Source organism: Solenopsis invicta, chromosome 4 (assembly GCF_016802725.1).
Source record: "Solenopsis invicta isolate M01_SB chromosome 4, UNIL_Sinv_3.0, whole genome shotgun sequence".
NCBI classification, from domain to species: Eukaryota; Metazoa; Arthropoda; class Insecta; order Hymenoptera; family Formicidae; genus Solenopsis; species Solenopsis invicta.
Window position 1 is genome coordinate 7,736,388 of NC_052667.1, and position 17,507 is coordinate 7,753,894.

The 17,507-nt window shown below is 32.9% G+C and overlaps 1 protein-coding gene and 1 non-coding gene across 5 annotated transcripts in view; both read left to right on the top strand.

Annotated features, from left to right (window-relative positions):
- LOC105195847 overlaps window positions 1-17,507 on the top strand; it is a 154,565-nt gene that overhangs the window by 77,935 nt on the left and 59,123 nt on the right. For all 4 annotated transcript variants that reach the window (XM_026136926.2, XM_026136925.2, XM_026136927.2 and 1 more), the window contains 2 exons: window positions 7,242-7,373; window positions 8,184-8,277. In XM_026136926.2, the coding sequence (XP_025992711.1) occupies window positions 7,294-7,373; window positions 8,184-8,277 (174 nt within the window). In that variant the 5' untranslated portion in view covers window positions 7,242-7,293. The remainder of the gene's footprint in view (window positions 1-7,241; window positions 7,374-8,183; window positions 8,278-17,507) is intronic.
- On the top strand, window positions 6,336-6,408 carry Trnav-uac. Its single transcript has one exon. It is a non-coding gene; the product is annotated as a tRNA-Val (tRNA).

Genomic DNA, 17,507 nt, shown 5'->3' on the forward strand with positions numbered 1-17,507 from the left:
TTGCTTATATTTAAAATACGCTAGCAGAACGGTACTAACGGAGTAAAATTCGAAAAAAAATTTATGTTATTTAATGGGATTGCTCTAAACATTTAATTTCATTGCATTCAATTTCCTGCGCGAATGCAATAATATTCGATTAGTCCACACAGTGCGATTGAAATGCACAAATCATTTTACGACTCTTTGTTTCCAGTCGTAAATAACGAAAAGCAATTTAATTTCTTTTGAACTGCGAAATTTTGTGAAAAATCGCACGCTTTGTGTCGCGATTTTATGTCTAGAAATGCGCATTATTATCTATACAATGTACACATTGTGTTATTCTCGCGATATAAATTCACTACTTTTTAGAGCTAAATCTTCATCACTTTTTGTAGTATAGATTTTTTTTCAAATAGAAAATAAACTTTAGCTTTACGGTCAAAAATGGTAAACAATTTAAAGATCAGGCCGACATGTTTTTCCTATAATTTTCAACGGACGGGCATCGAAGCAGAAATCCGTAACACCCGAAATCCCGAGGAGTACTTATCGCGCGAGGAAGTTTCAGCTTGATAGGCTCACTGCACACCTGACGAACAGCTGTAGTCGTCATAACTTCGTCACGGATCTTGCTCGCGTATAATTCACCCTTCCTGAACGCCTTTCATAACACATTATCCCTGCCACGTAACAGTGTGTGCGCGCGGTGAAATATTTTATACATAATTATGAATATTATATGCAAGTGAATTCTGGTACAGTATCGGTTATTTTGTAATAATAATTACAATGGCAATTGGAGCGAATATTACCGCTGTGTTTTTATCAAAATTGAAATTTTGTAGGAATTTGCACATCTAACGCACGTGGAACGTTACATTTATCCATTTAATTACCATTTATCGCTAATTATCTGTCTTTAACGAAAAACGTGCATATATTTTTTCATTAAACTTATTTTTTCTCAACTAATAAAGTTATGATTATCTAAAACAGAATTGCGTGTTATAGAAATATATGTTTAAAGAACAGAAAAATGAGCTCGTTAAAATGATACTTGTTAGATCTAAGCATTAACGTAATATCATTAATTGCATCGATGTAATATTATATATTGCGTTATATAATTGGACTAGTGTGCACAGAAAACAAATGGACTTTAATTATAAATTCTTTGATTAATTTATAGAGTCAATTTTTTTTTACAATAGTGAAGAGGCCATCAATTACCTTTTATCTACTTTTATCTTTTTAATCTTTATCATAATATAGTTTTGTAATTCAGTTTTAAATTTAAATTCTATTAAAATAACTATTTAAAATTAATTAAATAATGGAATTCGGTAATCTATTCGGTTTCCTGAAGTTTAATTTGCGATAAAGCCTTCTTTATTTTCTGAAGAAAATTTATTCTAATATCTTCAAATTGATCGAAAAAATGTATCGATAAAATATGATACGCAAAAAATATATATAATTATTTATGCAACGATATTTGGAAATTACACAGAAAATGTGGATTATTTTTTAACTTTACGTTCCTTGATTAATTTAGAATCGCTTTTTCTTTAGCCATTATTTATCGCATCTTTATCATAACATGTCTCGTAATTCAACTTTAAATTAAGATGATTGTATCTAAAATTAATTAGATAATAAAATTCGATAATCTACTCGGTTTCCTAAAGTTTAATTTGTGATGAAGTTTTTTTTATTTCCTAAAGAAAATTTATTCTGAATATCTTCAAATTGATCTCTAAAATATCGATTTGTATAAAATACGATACATGAGACAAATGAGACATTTCATGTAATAAACAAAGTACATGCAATTATTTATGTAATAAATTACATAAATACACATGTCGCATATACCGTGAATTATCTTTATTTCTAATAAAATATTATGAAAACTGAAATTCTTTAACTAAAAAAAGTTTGTTCCGATTTCGTAGATGCATAAAGAATCTAATAAACAAGGATTTCAAAAATAAAAATGACTATGTTCAGGAATCTCTTATTAAACGCGCTTCGCGTCAGTCCTTTATCAAAATCCATTTCTGTTTGAATAGAATCGCAGGTGTAGAGTCGCTCGTCTATTCGCGCCGGCGGCACTATTATTTTAAAGCGACCTACGACAGCGTGAAACGCGTTGCAGCCAGTTGATCAAACTCATAAAGCCGTACGCGCGCCGTCGATGTGTAATATACGATCATTATCGCGTTTCTATTGATGTTTCCACGAAGTGTGTATTCTTGTCATTACGTGCCGGTCAAGGTCGACTTGTTAGACGCGCTCGCAATTAGTCGCAGTTTCAGAACACACGCGATATCGATACACATATATGTTACGATAACGTGGCGTAATTCGTCGAATAATGAGCGCGGAAGATCAGGGCTGAATCAAAACGAATTCTATCGCCACCGCGAATGAATCTGGTTTTGCCGCTGTGTAATGTATTAATTGAAATCGATTGCACGCACATACGCGGAAAGGGCATATTCGACTTCGCATTGGGTTTTGTTTATATAATTTATTCATCCGTTATAAATGTGCATCGCTCCGTACAACGTGTTACGTTTGTTACATGCTTACTGACACGTGCCGCATCGCTTCGCTTTGTCACACAAGCTTCGACATGTGCTTTTGTTACAGAAATATGAATATGACATTAAACAATTTGAATTTACGCTGAATTGAATTTTATATCAAAGGATAGTCTTCTAATTTCGTTCCTCTATCAAATTCTCACGCACATAAATTTTTTAGCGCCTGACACAAATGACAGCGATCTTGTGATTGTGTCAGAAAGAAAATTTTATAAGTTTTTTTAATAAAACATGTATATACATAATGAAATTTCTTACAAAGTTCTATCCCAAAAGCTCTCTCGCAAAAAGCTTTCGTTAAAGTGAATGTGCTATATGCAGCAGAAAATACAGTTTCATGAAAGGTACAAGCTCTTGTTATGTTCTTTCAACCGTGAATTATTGATCAATTTTTCGAGTTAATTTCTTGAAACAGAATTTGACTTTCCACTCATAAATTTTTTAAATATTGACTACTGAACATTTATATAAACTAAATCTGAAACAAAATTTTCTATTAAAATATAATAAAATATTTTAAAAATTAAATTGACAGAAAATATATTTATTTATTTGCGCTTATTCTGTTTAATTCTTAGTGAAACCGTTCATTTTTTTTTAAGAGAGAGAGAGAGAGAGAGAGAGTTGATCCAGTACTGTTAAAACTAGACCTAACTTTGCGAATTTTTTATGGAAAATTGAAAACAAATAGAAAGGCCATGCTTATTTTGTTGTAAAGATCATACAATTCTTTATTTCGCATTTAAGTTTTATTAAAAAATAATACAAAACGATGTCGTTACTTGAGTTTTCCTATTATGTTTTCATTCAAAACGTTTGTGGTGACGACTATTGTTTCCACAGGATTCATCAGAAAGCAAAATGCTTTGTAAAGTTAAAACAATGATCTAATACAAGACATAGCAGTTTGTTGAAATATTGTATTTGAACAAAATGACAGCTGGTCAAAGTCAACATAACGGTTTTTCACTAAATAAATTTTTGCTCTTCCTTTAATTATGACAAGACATTGTTAAAAGATCATCTGTCAAGCACCAATTTTTAGTATCTAAAGAAAGTGTAAAATTGTAAGTCATCGGTCAAGCTATCTTTAAAATATAGTGGTGACACATTTTTGAAAGCATGATTTAGGAAAACTTGAAAAATAGCCATTTTATATTGTTTTTTAATAAAATTAAATGTTGAATAAGGAAAAGTGTAATCCTTACGATGGAGTAAGCACGACTTCTCTATTTCTATCCCTTATTCCACAAAAAAAATTCGCAAAGTTAAACCCATTTAGGGGTATGTGTATCCCTTAAACTAATTCCAATCTATCCAATTTTTACGAAGCTATTGATCGTTCCCTGCTACATCAAATTTCATAAAAATTTTTCGAGTCACAATTTCTCGAGTTACAATTTCTCGTTACATACATCGATGATGTGTCAAAATCCGATGTCTCTTCATTTCAGAGGTGCTCTTAAAATCGCGCGGTGCATCTGATTATGCGTCGACTTCAAACAGCTCGCTTGCACCGCGCACGCAACGTGTCGCGTGCTCGTGCCCGTACAACACGCGAGCACACGCGTACGTACACACATGGATTTCCGCCGTAGGCGGAGGAATGAACTTTCTCGCGCATAACTTATGCAAATTAGTCGGCCATTGTGTACGGTTGCTTAATGCACATTTAGGAATATCAATACATTGTAGGGCCTCGCTCAGAACGATATCTCCTAATAGGCATCTCTCCACGCTCCACAATTTCCTTTACGAGGCGCCAAACAGGGAATACCTCGTATTACGTACGTTACGCTACTTAGATACATATATAGTGCGTTTCATTAAATTCAGCGTAAGAAATGACCAGAAGCATTTTTTATCTTGCTTTGAAGAAGACTGAAACTTATTTGGAAGAAGATTGAAAACGTCAATCGCGCGTAATATTTCTTGAAATTCTACAGGGAAAAATTACTAAATTTTAATAAATACTTATTAATTTAAGAATTTTTTCTCTCTGTGTAAAGAAATATGTTACTGCGTAAATTTTCATAGGCATATATAGTAATTTATTTATAATTATATATGCCGTGAATTTTTATATACATTTATGTATATAGATGTATGTATAAATATACAAGTGTAAATATTTATAATATTATATTATAGACTTATAGTATATTATATTTAAGTATGCATTCTAATTCTTTAAACTTATTTTTCGTATTTTCACACGGCACAAAATAAAATTATTAATAGAATTTTCTATTCTGAAGTTTGATATAAAATTTAAATATTTTCATATATATTTCATGCTATGTATCTTGCTTTATGAACTTTAATGTATTTCATTTATATATTATATCCATTCTAATTCTTTAAATATTCCCCGTGTTACAAAAAATATGATTATTAAAAATAGAAAATTACAGAAAAGTCATCAAAACCAACTTGACTTTTTTAAAACGGCACTTTCTTATTTTTTTTAGAAATTAAACCTTACACTTTATTAATTCTGATAAAATTATGATATAATTAGATAATTAACGAAATAAAAACCCATAATTCATATATCCATAGTTTTAATTTTTCAAAAAAATAAAAATAATGTTTGTACGATTATCTTTTGCAAATGGCATGGTTAAAACAAAAGTGCATACAATATTAGATCGTTTTACATGTTTATAGCGTCCTGAAACTGTTTCATTTATATTTTTCTTTTTTATTTATCTCATAATGCGGTTTTCAACATAAAATCGAGGTGTAGCTTTAACTGATACAACTATCGATAAGAAGACCTGTAAGATAGTAAAAGCTGTATAGGATAAAATAAAAGGTACAACATTGTGAGATCTTTTTATTGAATTAGTAGCCTTTATCTCCATATTATCGCGCTACATGTTGCAGAACAGCATAAATTTGAATAAATCGACAAAAAGAAACGGTTTACATGGACGTGAAATACTTAAGAATTCTCATATCTATTTTTTAAACTTAAATATCTTGTACAGATGATTTATATTAAAAAGGAAAAATGTAACATTATTACGCCTATTATTTCAGGGCTTATTTTTCAGACGTTTATGTTTGTTTATCTTACAATAAACTTAATTATTATAAAATTATTCGAAACGATATTATATAATAAAAATCGCTTTTATATCTGGAATATAAAAGATACTTTCCAGTTTATGTATTCTTGTTTCCGTAATTTCATTTTTAGTTTTTTGTTTAAGAAATATGAGATAAAATGTATGTCGATATCAACGATCTTATTGTATATACTGAATTCTGATGCAAGTTCTAAATTGTTTAAAGAGAACTTTATATAAAAATAGAGATTCATTTAATAAGTTTATTTTCAAGGGACACGAGACATCTCCTCTATATGTAACGTCTATGAATTTCATATCAGAAACTTGAATTTCATAACTACGTATAATCGGCAAGAAAGTTTTATGCCTCTCTTTTAAAACTCCCAACTTTATAGTTCCCGTTTAAATATTCTCATGAGAGATGCGTGGGTTGCTCGCGCGGCGGGATCGCCGTGGCGCCTCGAGACACTCGGAGTCGAGGCACAGACGAAGCGCGAATAAGTCGAGGCCCTTAGGTTGAGACTGCTGCGTGGGCCGCGCCAACAATCGAGCCCGACGGAGAAGACTCGGGTATCGCGGGTTTCGCGCGAAATCCATGCGTCTCGTACGTACCATCGACACGCGTCCGGACGCACTTACTTCACGAGAGCTGGAGTTTCTTGGAGGTTCCGTGGTGTAGCGGTTATCACATCTGCTTTACACGCAGAAGGTCGCCAGTTCGATCCCGGCCGGAACCATTTTTTTTTCTTGTCGCACTTGCGCGAGAATGATAATGTAAAACGAGAACGTTAATGTAATCTTATCTGGTAATTATGAGAATAAATAAAAAGAGAGAGGCGAGAGAGATGATTATTTTCGATTCACGAACGGTCGGGGAAAAGAAAGAATTGCAGTCACAAAACCACGTTCTTTTATTAATTTTTAAAACTCGACTCGCTGCAACTTGAAATAGTACTTAATTCTCTAAAATTGAATTAAAGATATATAAGTTACAGATTGAGTGATACAAGTGATACAATTATTTTGATAGCCCAACAAAATTATTTTCTGGTCTAATCTAACTAAATTTTTAGGTACTTCAGCAAAATCATTCTTTCCCGTGTAAGCAACGACTTTACGGAAGGATTACGTCCACGGAAAAGATTTTTGGATTTGATGCTTTACTCTTTTATGTGTCATAAAATAACACGATAGCATAATCTTCAAATTATTGTTGGAAGAAGAATATTTTATTCTTAAATGGATAAATTCTTAAATTTAGAATAAAATAATCCTGATGCCGTTCTATTGATTCGCTCAGATTTAGATTAGACAATGGAATTTTATAGCAAATCTCATAATATTTTTTGATTTAACAATAAATTGATCTGAAGAAAATTTGAAGAGAGAGAGAGAGAGACAGAGAGGGGGGGGGGATAAGCAAAGATCGATTCTAGATCGAATAAATTTCATCCTTAAAAAATGCTGCTTGGTATACTCTGTACATAGATAGACCGACTTATCGCAAGTCGTAAACTTGGAAATCCCGTTTCGCCAGCGAGCCCTGATCGTAACTTGATTCTTCTTGCAGATGTCAACGTGACGGGCCGATTGAGAAGAGCTGCGATGCCGTAGTCGTCGCTATGAGCGAGAGCCGGTGCTACACGGATTCGCCCGTGCTCGCCGAACATCAGCCCTTCAACCGTAATGGGAAGGCGCTCAGGTACGATTACCATAAGTGCATACCACGCGCTGCGCGGACCTGCGAGCTTAATCGCCTGCGACAGGGCGGGCGTTGATCGTGCTTTGATTTATAGCTCATAATTGAAGAGTATAATTCGAAAACGACCGGCGGCGCAGCAGTCGTTTCTACCAACTGCGTTTCGATGCGTTTCGATGCTGCGCGACAGCTTAGGTCTCGAGATTGCGTGGTAGAAAGAGTTGCTGGAAGAAAGAGAGAGAGAGAGAGAGAGAGAGAGAGAGTTACTGAGAGAATTAAAGAGAGAGAGAGAGAGAGTTACTGAGAGAATTAAAAGAGCGTCGCGCGAAATGTTGCTGAATGCGTTCTATCATCCTGTCGCTCCTTATTCAAACAAAATTATCCGAGTCGTATAACATGATATTAGGATTATTGTTATAAAGAGTTGTACACGTATTCACAAACTTAACCCTCTTCAAGTGACTTTTCGCTTTAAATAAAATTTCACAGCAGTAGCCAGCCATGCAGACGCACGCCCACACACGTGTACACGCATATATATATAGCAATAATAAATCCACAAACGCTTCCGCTACCCTCGTTATATCGAAGCCTCTTCTAAATCACCGTTACCGTGATATTGTCGGTCGCGATGGCGTCGTGAGAGTATGTCCGATCAGATTATCGATCGAATTACGGTCCCCGGTCTAATCAGATTATGCCGCGGAATTCTAGCTCGCGTCCCTGTCTCGTAAAGTGGACTTAGAGAGCCGAGGCACAAGACCCCCGCGTCTCTTCTTGTCCGCCGGAGACACTAACGAGGGTTGATTTCAGGGGATCTAAGAAGAGTGTGCTGTTCTATACGACCGATTGCGGGGACGAAAAGGAGGACCTGGGTCTCAAGCTTCAGCAGCGATCCGTCTCGTTGGTAAGTCCCCACATTAACATCAAATCTAAGTCTGACCGCGTATACATCGTGTGACCTAACATCGCTAATTGGAATTAGAATAACCAGCTGGTAAATATGTGTGGCAGAAAAGCCGGTTCTGTAAAGGACGCGGAACCGCGCCGTCGCACGATAGAACTTTTTAACTGTAGTTCCATTTTGAAATTTTCAAGATTACCTCACAATCGAAATGGGAATATGGGGATATTAAAAAAAAAAAAGTTTAAATTTGTGAGAGTTGATGATGAGAAATGTTAATGAAAATTATAAACAACTGGAAAATAATTTATTTATATAAAATGAATAAATTAAAAGTAATCCACATTCATAGAACAAATCAGGATCTTCAAAATTAATTTCCTATATTTTTTTTCTACTACTGATGGTTTCGGCGATATTTACCTACAGTAATTTGAATTTTTGCACGAACCATGATTTTTTTATGAATTTTTGCAATTTAAAAGCGGGAATAACTTTACGAAAAAAATCTCAAATTTCCTTCGCGAAACACATGCCCCACATGTGTTTTTCTTTATAGAATATGTCAGGTAAATTAAAAATAAAAATGAGAAATGACGATGTTTCAAAGATGCCCGCGCGGTTTGACGTGAGCGAGATACGCAGTGCAATCGCGAGTCTTTCAGTTGCGAACTTAATAAGAAAGTTGAAAGGAGCATGTAATGATTTAGATACCAGTTTCATAAACGATCGATCTTGCGCGCTTCCTATCTCCGTAATTAAACAGCGCAGGCTTGTAATCGAGCGCGTTAACGCATCGTAAATATGCAGATATCGCAACTCGCGATTTCAATATTAAAATTGACTTTAAAATTGGCAGATTCTCTACGTACAGGAAGAAATTATTTGTTCAAATCGAAAAGAAACAGTTTTTTTTATAAAGTAAATATTTATTTAAACTCTCGTTAAACATTTAATCTGAATAATTCTTACACAATTTGTCATCAATACTAACGTAAATAATTAAATCAGCATTTTATCCTTTGATGTTGCTATTCAATGTTTGCATAACTTGATAAAGTTCGCGACAGCTTTTTTTGTTCGGAAAACAGGCAACCGCGATTTCCATCAAGCCTGACGATCTTTCTCATTGGATTATCCGATGCTGTTGTTATTCAGTGGGGGCTTAATGACGCACGGCGTCGAAATAATGCCGTGGCAACTGTGTGACACTGAATTATACGAAGCTCTACGTAAACCTCGCGCGTGATACACAAGCCTCTATACAAAAGCCTCATTTATCCTTGAATCCAGTCTTTTAACGTACATTTATTGTTAGCTAACACGACCTTTTAATCGAATCATCGTTAATCGACGTTGAATTGCGAAAAAAGTCCTCTAATAAACTTCATAAAGTTAAAATCACCCTGTACAGGAGAAATTAGTCCAGCGATAGCTTCGCGAGTAGAATAGCGTTGCCTGTGCTTCGAAAGCCTGAAATAAACGAAGAGACCGCCGCGTTCTCATCATCAGCGTATAGTCCGAGGAGTCGTTGGTAGGGTGGAAAATCGATTATCGTTATTTCTCGTACCGTCAAACCGTTAAAAGTAAAATATTTCTTGCCGTCACTTATGGTTATTACGCGGCTGCAAACGCGTATGATGAACGGATATAGATACTTGACGAATTATTGCTAACGACCACTGTTTGCCTCGATATTTCATTTCACCTTGGCTTTCCTTACGTGGACATTTAATTTCGACGTATGTCGATCAATTGCACGATGGATCGTAAGTACGAAGGATATTTCGTAGGCTGAAAAAAAAGACTGGTAATAACTACCAAATGTATAGTGAAATAGCATCAATTAAATATTTGGCTAATGTAACCAGAAATAATTTTACTTTTCTAAATATTCAGTAACTTACACCGGGTTTGATAATACTTACCAAACATTTAGAAACACACAATTATTTTTCGTTATATTGACAAAATATTTAATTGATATTATTTCACTATACATTTGGTAGTTATAACTAGACTTTTTTTTCAGTGTATATAGAACTTGGCATTTTTGATAATGTGTCAATCGCTGTAATATCGCAGTTGCCCTAATATCTCGTAATGCCCTCTCATCTCCTTTACGTTGTCCTTATATCGTCTTCGTAAAAACGTCATAACAGTAATGTATAATAAAATATGATGTTATCAAGCTTCGGGGCTAAATGTTTAAAGAAACACTCTTTTTTTCTTTGATTAACGTCGAACGGAATTGAAAAATGAAAATAGAAATTAAGATAGAAAATTAAGATTCAGTTATCGCGGTTTAGAATGTTGTAATTATCTAATTATACACGTAAGTCCGTAACGACCTGCATTGCCTTTGATAGCAACTTGGAGAAGGCGAATTGAACGTGAAGCGATTGTGTCTGGAAACCGCCGCGATATGATCCATAAACACTCCGTGATTCTAAGCGCAAGTTCCTAAGGAAGTAACTTTCCTTTTCGATAGCATCGTAGCCTAGCATAAATTCTCAATTACCTGTCGTATCAGCGGCTTTGCCTCATCGTATCGCTTGGACACTCCCATACAGATTCTCCATCATCATGATCTTCGCTCTTCGCTCTTATACGTACTCTTTATCGATTTCTAAATGATTATAAATAATGTATATAAATCCCCGTTCTTAGATATATAAATTCTCTTTCCGCTAGAATTTCTCATTTTCCAGGTTGTCTTTTCAAAATAATAAAATTTCAAAATCAGCTTGTTGTAATAACACAAAAATATAAAGATCCTTTTAAGTTTTAAAATATTGCGAATGAAAAGAAATATAAAATGGAAGAAAATTGTAGAACACTCTAGTTATATTTTCTCATATATCTTTTTAAAAATAGTAGCAGTAGTAACAGGAGAGGATGGGACTATCAATTTTTATACGTCATCTGGATCTAAATAGCTCCTCTGTGACTCCCGCTAAAAATTACAAATTCAAGTGCACCGATAGATATTTATATATTCATTTAGAATATAATCATTTACCATATTACCATTATTATCATTTGTATATTTAAATATTTATTGTACATTTTCACATTATTAATTGAGCTTTCCGTATAATAGCTCTACCGCCACGTTGTAACAGATGTCCAATTTTCTAACTGTCACTCAATTTTACTGATTATCAGCCACACCAGCTAGGGTTGTAAACCTTCCACAGTTCTAAAGACAGTCTATAACTTTACATTTCGATACTATCGCGCGCCGTAAATTCCCGATCGCCTGCTGTATCAGTTGTCCCGGTGGTAACGTCCAGACGCTTCTCCGTAGACTCTTCATCATCGTCTCCGTCCCTCGTCATTATCCCATACGTATTCCCCGCGCTGATTTATGAACACCGGCGGATTGCCGGCAGAACCGATATCAACGACCAGTGGTTCTGTTCTTTCCTCCTCTTGCTGAACCGCATTGAAAGCAAATCTATCTCGTCCGAAGTTCTATGATAATAGATGAACAAACAGAGCGAAAAAGTATCGGTGTGAATAGAACGTTTGGTAAAATATTAATTTGTTTTAGCAAATATTTTACCTCAGGATGTCAAGAGATTTATAAAACATAAATATTAACATGAATAAAATACAAATAAAAATTTTAGCTATATATGTTACATTATAAAAGAAGGAGAAATTAATACATATATATTATTCTAATAAATTATGTTTAACGTAACTAGAGAAACTAAATTCTACGTAATATTTTACGTATATGGTAATACAAAATTTTTGTTACATTGAACAAGAGTTTTAACAACATATTTAATTTTGGATAAAATCAAACTTTTCCAAGTTGCCACACGTATCTCCAATATGATGAGTTATCTTCAAATAATTTTCTCGTACAAGTATAAACTGAACTTTTTAAACTTACAAAGATTGCGGAAAATGATTTATCATTCTCTACTTTTAATTTGAAGAGAAATTTTTCTTTGTTAAACTTTATAATTGGATCTGAGCATATACATATCTCTTATGCAAATTGTTTCTCTCGTTATATTAAAATTTGTTTTCGCTTGCTCGCTTTTAACGAGTTGAAATCTTCGACAAGAAGAATGCAGAATTACATATTTATCTCTATGATCCTCCGTGAACGCTTATTTGTCGATCATTAACCGCAAAATACCTCTCGCTCATACATGCGATCCTCAATCCACGTGATCCCTGTAGTGTGGATAAAAACGTCAGCAATGCTTTCGCGCCCGCCTACCGTTAAACCGCATTGAAAACTATGCGCTCACCCATACGCCTAGTATTTCACATCTCCGAACCCGGGTAATAGACCGGGAAGGTAGAGGCGTTCGACGATCGGCCGCGATAAGGATCGGCAGACATGAGTCGTTCTCTACTAATCGCAGCCTGCGAGGTAGCATCTAGTATCATCGCCGCATCGTCTTCCGCATCTTCTTGCAAACTAGAAGCACGTATGTATTCCGCAACGATTGCACCCTTGCTCGATACTGCTCAGTACGCTATATTTTCTGTTCGTTCTCTAACATGTACGTCGCACCACCCTCGAACAGTCATAGAATATAAACTTTTTTCTCGTCAATATAAAAGTAATGTTTTTGTAAAATTATTTTCACTAGGGTCATTGAACCAGTTACTGAATAGTCGCTAGTAAATGACTGTCTAGAGAAACTATTAAAATAACAAGACTTGAAAATATTAAATTGCAAAATTAATTATTATAATATTGTTTCAATCTAATTTTTATGAAGATTTTATTGAAATATTTTACTTGAAAATGTAATTGTATTAAGTTAATTTTTGTTTGTTTATTGACTGATGCAGTGATCCTATTAGAATTGTTAATTTGTTTTTTTTTTTATACTACATGTTTTCCGTTTGATATTTATAACAAACTATTTGATAAAATTTTAATAACTTTTATCTTTAATATTGACAATTTTTACTTTTAATAACTTTTACTCTTTATTAGCATTTTTTCTTTATTCTTGAGAAATTCAAAAAGAATTTGCAAATGTACACTTCAGCTTTTAAAAACAAATTAAATTTTACGTAATTATTTTATATATTTTGTAACGAGAATATAATTAAATAATATTTATTGAATAAATTTTTTGACAATATTTAATTGCATCTTTTTTGGAAAAAAATAGAAAAGTACAGCTTTAATTGATCTTTCTAAATGTTAAGAAATTCATCAAAAATTCTAATCACTCTTTTTTTCTGTTACTTACTGCAAACAGTTTTCCATCAAAAATTCAGGTACATTTAATATTATCGATAACTGATTCCGTGAAAATTTAATTAATAAAACAACGGTTTTAGATTAACTTTATCCGTCCCTTGAAAGCTCTAAGGGATTGTTGGTTCCCTTATAACGTCTATAAACACAAAGATGACCCTTGGCAATACGAGACCGGTTTTAATCGTTTCGATTAACTACGTTGAGCCGGCACGGTCGCTGTGCACCTCCATATGGGTTGTTCCATCATGCATTTACGATGGAGCCATCGCCCACGCCATTAATAGTTTTGCGCTCTTGCCGTATAGACTTATGTCGACGAGATTTTCTCACGGCGTTTACATGAACGTTTTTTTATACTCTATACAAATAAACTACACTGGAAAATAATAATTTTACATTGGAATATTCTATTCTTCACTGCACCAGTCAATGAACAAACAAACTTAACTTAATACAATTACATTTTCAAGTAAAATATTTCAATAAAATCTTCATGAAAATTAGATTGAAACAATATGAATTAATTTTGCAATTTAATATTTTCAAGTCTTGTTATTTTAATAGTTTTTCTAGACAGTCATTTATTGGCGTCAGAAGTACAGATCAATCGAATCGTAGGAAAAAGTTTTTTTATATAATGAAAATATATTAAAAAGGAAAAAGATATCAAAAAGATATTAATCGTTGTCGATTTTGTACCATTTACGTTTCGATTGGGTAATTAAATTAAAATCGCAGCAAAATCGAATGATGAGAAAATAGAACTCGCAATAGATATCTGAGCCATCGATTGATCGACACAACCAACACCGGAAAAAAAAAAATCTGAACAAAAGATAAATTGAAAAAATAATTGAGATTTTACAATTGAGACAACAGCGTAATTGGATTAGAGATTGCTTTGTTCTCATGCGTTCCAGCCGATCGAGAAATCCCCGTTGCGTTCCGTTCGTTTTGGATACCTCTGGGAAAAGTTTCCAATTTTTAGAAATTTTACGGACAGACAAATCAATTAAACGATTTTCATTTTATTCGAAATGCGGAAAATCTCCGTTAACTGCACTAATTCCTCGCGATTGGCTTGTAAATACGAGCGGAAAATGGCGATACACCGTTTCTATTGTTTAGTTAGCTGCTCGTACTCGCACTTCCGTTATTTCCGTTATAGAAAAATAACCGTAATATGCGTAACAGTGCATTCTTGAGTCGCATCAGGCTGCAACGCCGCGCCGCGTCGAGCGCCGCGGCGAAGATGATTGCTGAATAAGAGAGGAAGGAGGTCGAGAGTGCTTCATACTGGATTTATTTTCCGACTACGTTGTCCCGGATGATACTTCCATTACATTCTGTCGTAGACGGCCGTAATTACTATCGATCTGAGGCACATGCACTGTCAAAGATCGCGTCTGATAACGATTGCATTTAAATTAGCAGATTAATCAGGCCGGCGAACTTTTCCGATGATTGAAGAGTAAGCCGATATGGGATGACTTCATCAACGATAGTCTTATCATGCACTTATTGCAAATTCCGAATCTTAATGGCATAACGCTTCTATAATCGATTACGTTACGCGTATAAACTGCTAATATATCTAAGCTCAAGACTTTGTTATTTATTTCATATAAAATCTCCTCTGCGATAAAGCTAATATTGACGACTGCATTTAATTTATTTAAACAATAGTGAGTCATATCGGACGGACGAAATTAAAGATAAGATAAAGCAAGCCCATGTTAGTCACAGCAATTTTTAATGCTGAATAATAATTTCTAATTATTCGAATAAGCTGGAATAAGGTGGAGATTGTAAAAAAATTAGAAATTATTATTTTGCATTAAGAAGTTGTAACTGATACAGGCCTGCTTATCTTACGTTTAATTTATTTAAGTACACAAATAAATAATTTAGCACTATTATTGTCGAAACATACCAATATAGTTTAATCAAGAAAGTAAATATAAAATTTTTTATAAAATTTTTATCAGACAGAACTGCAGCATCGAATGTAACAAAAATAATCGAAAGGCTATGTCCGATATATGAAGCATCCTGGTCAAGTTGCAATAGTGTATTTGCAATTGGCGATAAAATTGTCGTCACTCAATCAAATTGCAAATTACATGACAATGCTCAGCCTAGTGTGGCGAGATTCGTCAAAGATGTACTATTGCAACTGGCAGGGATGTTTTATTGCATCTGACGTAGTTACTGGATGTAGATTCTTTAGATTATTACTTGTTTTGTTTAATGCAGCATACTTTGTCTAATAACAAACTTTTTAATGTCGAAAAAGCAAGAAAATGATTTTATTATAAGATAAGTCTTTATATCGAGTCGGAATCTATCATATAATTTGTTCAAAGGTAAAAACAAATATTGAAAAATAATAGAAATGATGTCATTGAACTACTCGTGTATCTGTATTTCAAATGGTATTTTAATTTTTACAAGGAATAGTGAATCATTTATTTGTAAATGTAATAAAACGTGAAGTATAAACACAGGTTATATATTTTAAATTTATATTAAAAAATTATACTGTATTTATAACGATTATAACTGAGAAACCGAATCTAAAAGGTTGTCCTTATTTTAATTTAAGATTACAATAAACAATTAATTTCAGTTACATTTAGAATGTTGAAAGCCTGGAATAGAATTTTGTTCAATTTATCAAATTAATGGAACCTGATGATATATATTACGTCCGTATCATAATGTACACGGACACGGTATTACAGTTATGATTCAAATAAAGCACGACGATATCTCACGGTGAAAGCATCTCAGCTAAGAAACAAATGACCTTAACATATTTTTTAATTTAACATAAAAATATTTGAAAATTCATGGAATTATTTCAGAGCTGAGAAAAAAATTGAAATATATTTAATAGAAATATTTATTTAAAGGATATAAATATCTATAAAAACTACTGTTTGAAATGAATATTTTTGTAAATCTAAAAAAACCAAATAGTATTTATATATTGATAATTCCAGTATTTACGCCGTACGAAGATTAACGCCGCAGTAATCAGAAAAAATAGAAGTGAAAGTGATTCACTCGTAATTCCTCAGTTAGATTGTAATGTTATATTAGTATTGTGTTGTGATTTCAGTTTTTTATTGGTAATATCACGAAACTATAATTTGAATCAATTTACTAATGTTGTGAATAGCGCGGCAGTATATTACAACCTACGTAAAATGATTACTCTCTCTCTCTCTGTATGGAGTGACTAAAAACTAAGTAGTTATTTCATAATACATAATGTAGAGGGATATTAAAGGCTGGATTATACCAAAATACAGTTATGCTCGGCTCTTGTATTCTTTGTCCAGTTTGATTGTTATACTCATGAGTGGCTATATACGTCATCCCTATTGATAGACGACAAAATTGCAAGGGTTTTTAAAAGTTCTTTTTTTTTCAAATATAAGAAAATTAATATTTTGTTAAGAAAATTTTTTTGTAGTAGTAGACAGTATAAAGTTTTTATTAATATTGATTTTAAACGTATTAAGTAATGCTTGATAAATTAAGTTTTGATAAGTGCAGCATTTATGCAGGAGTTACGTTATACATCCATTGCATGAAATGTACTTATTTTACATTTTGGTATATTATCGATAAATAAATTTTCTTTATTTTTTATTGTTTATTTAGAATATTATTTTTTTTCCCTTAAGAGTTTAGAATAGAAAATTGTTTATATAAATAAACATACGTATAGATTATAACTCAATTTCTATCAACCTTTAAAAATGAATTCACTTATCATTGGTTATCTCTACTTTGTAAGAAAATGAATTACATCTTTATATTCATGAAATATGTGCTGTTTTTTTTTTTTATTTTAGCCTATTTTCTTTTTTGAATAAAAAATAGAGAAAACTAGCTAATCTACGACACATCGAAATGTAAAATAAATATCTTATTTTAAATAACTAAATTAATATATATGTTAAATAATATATTT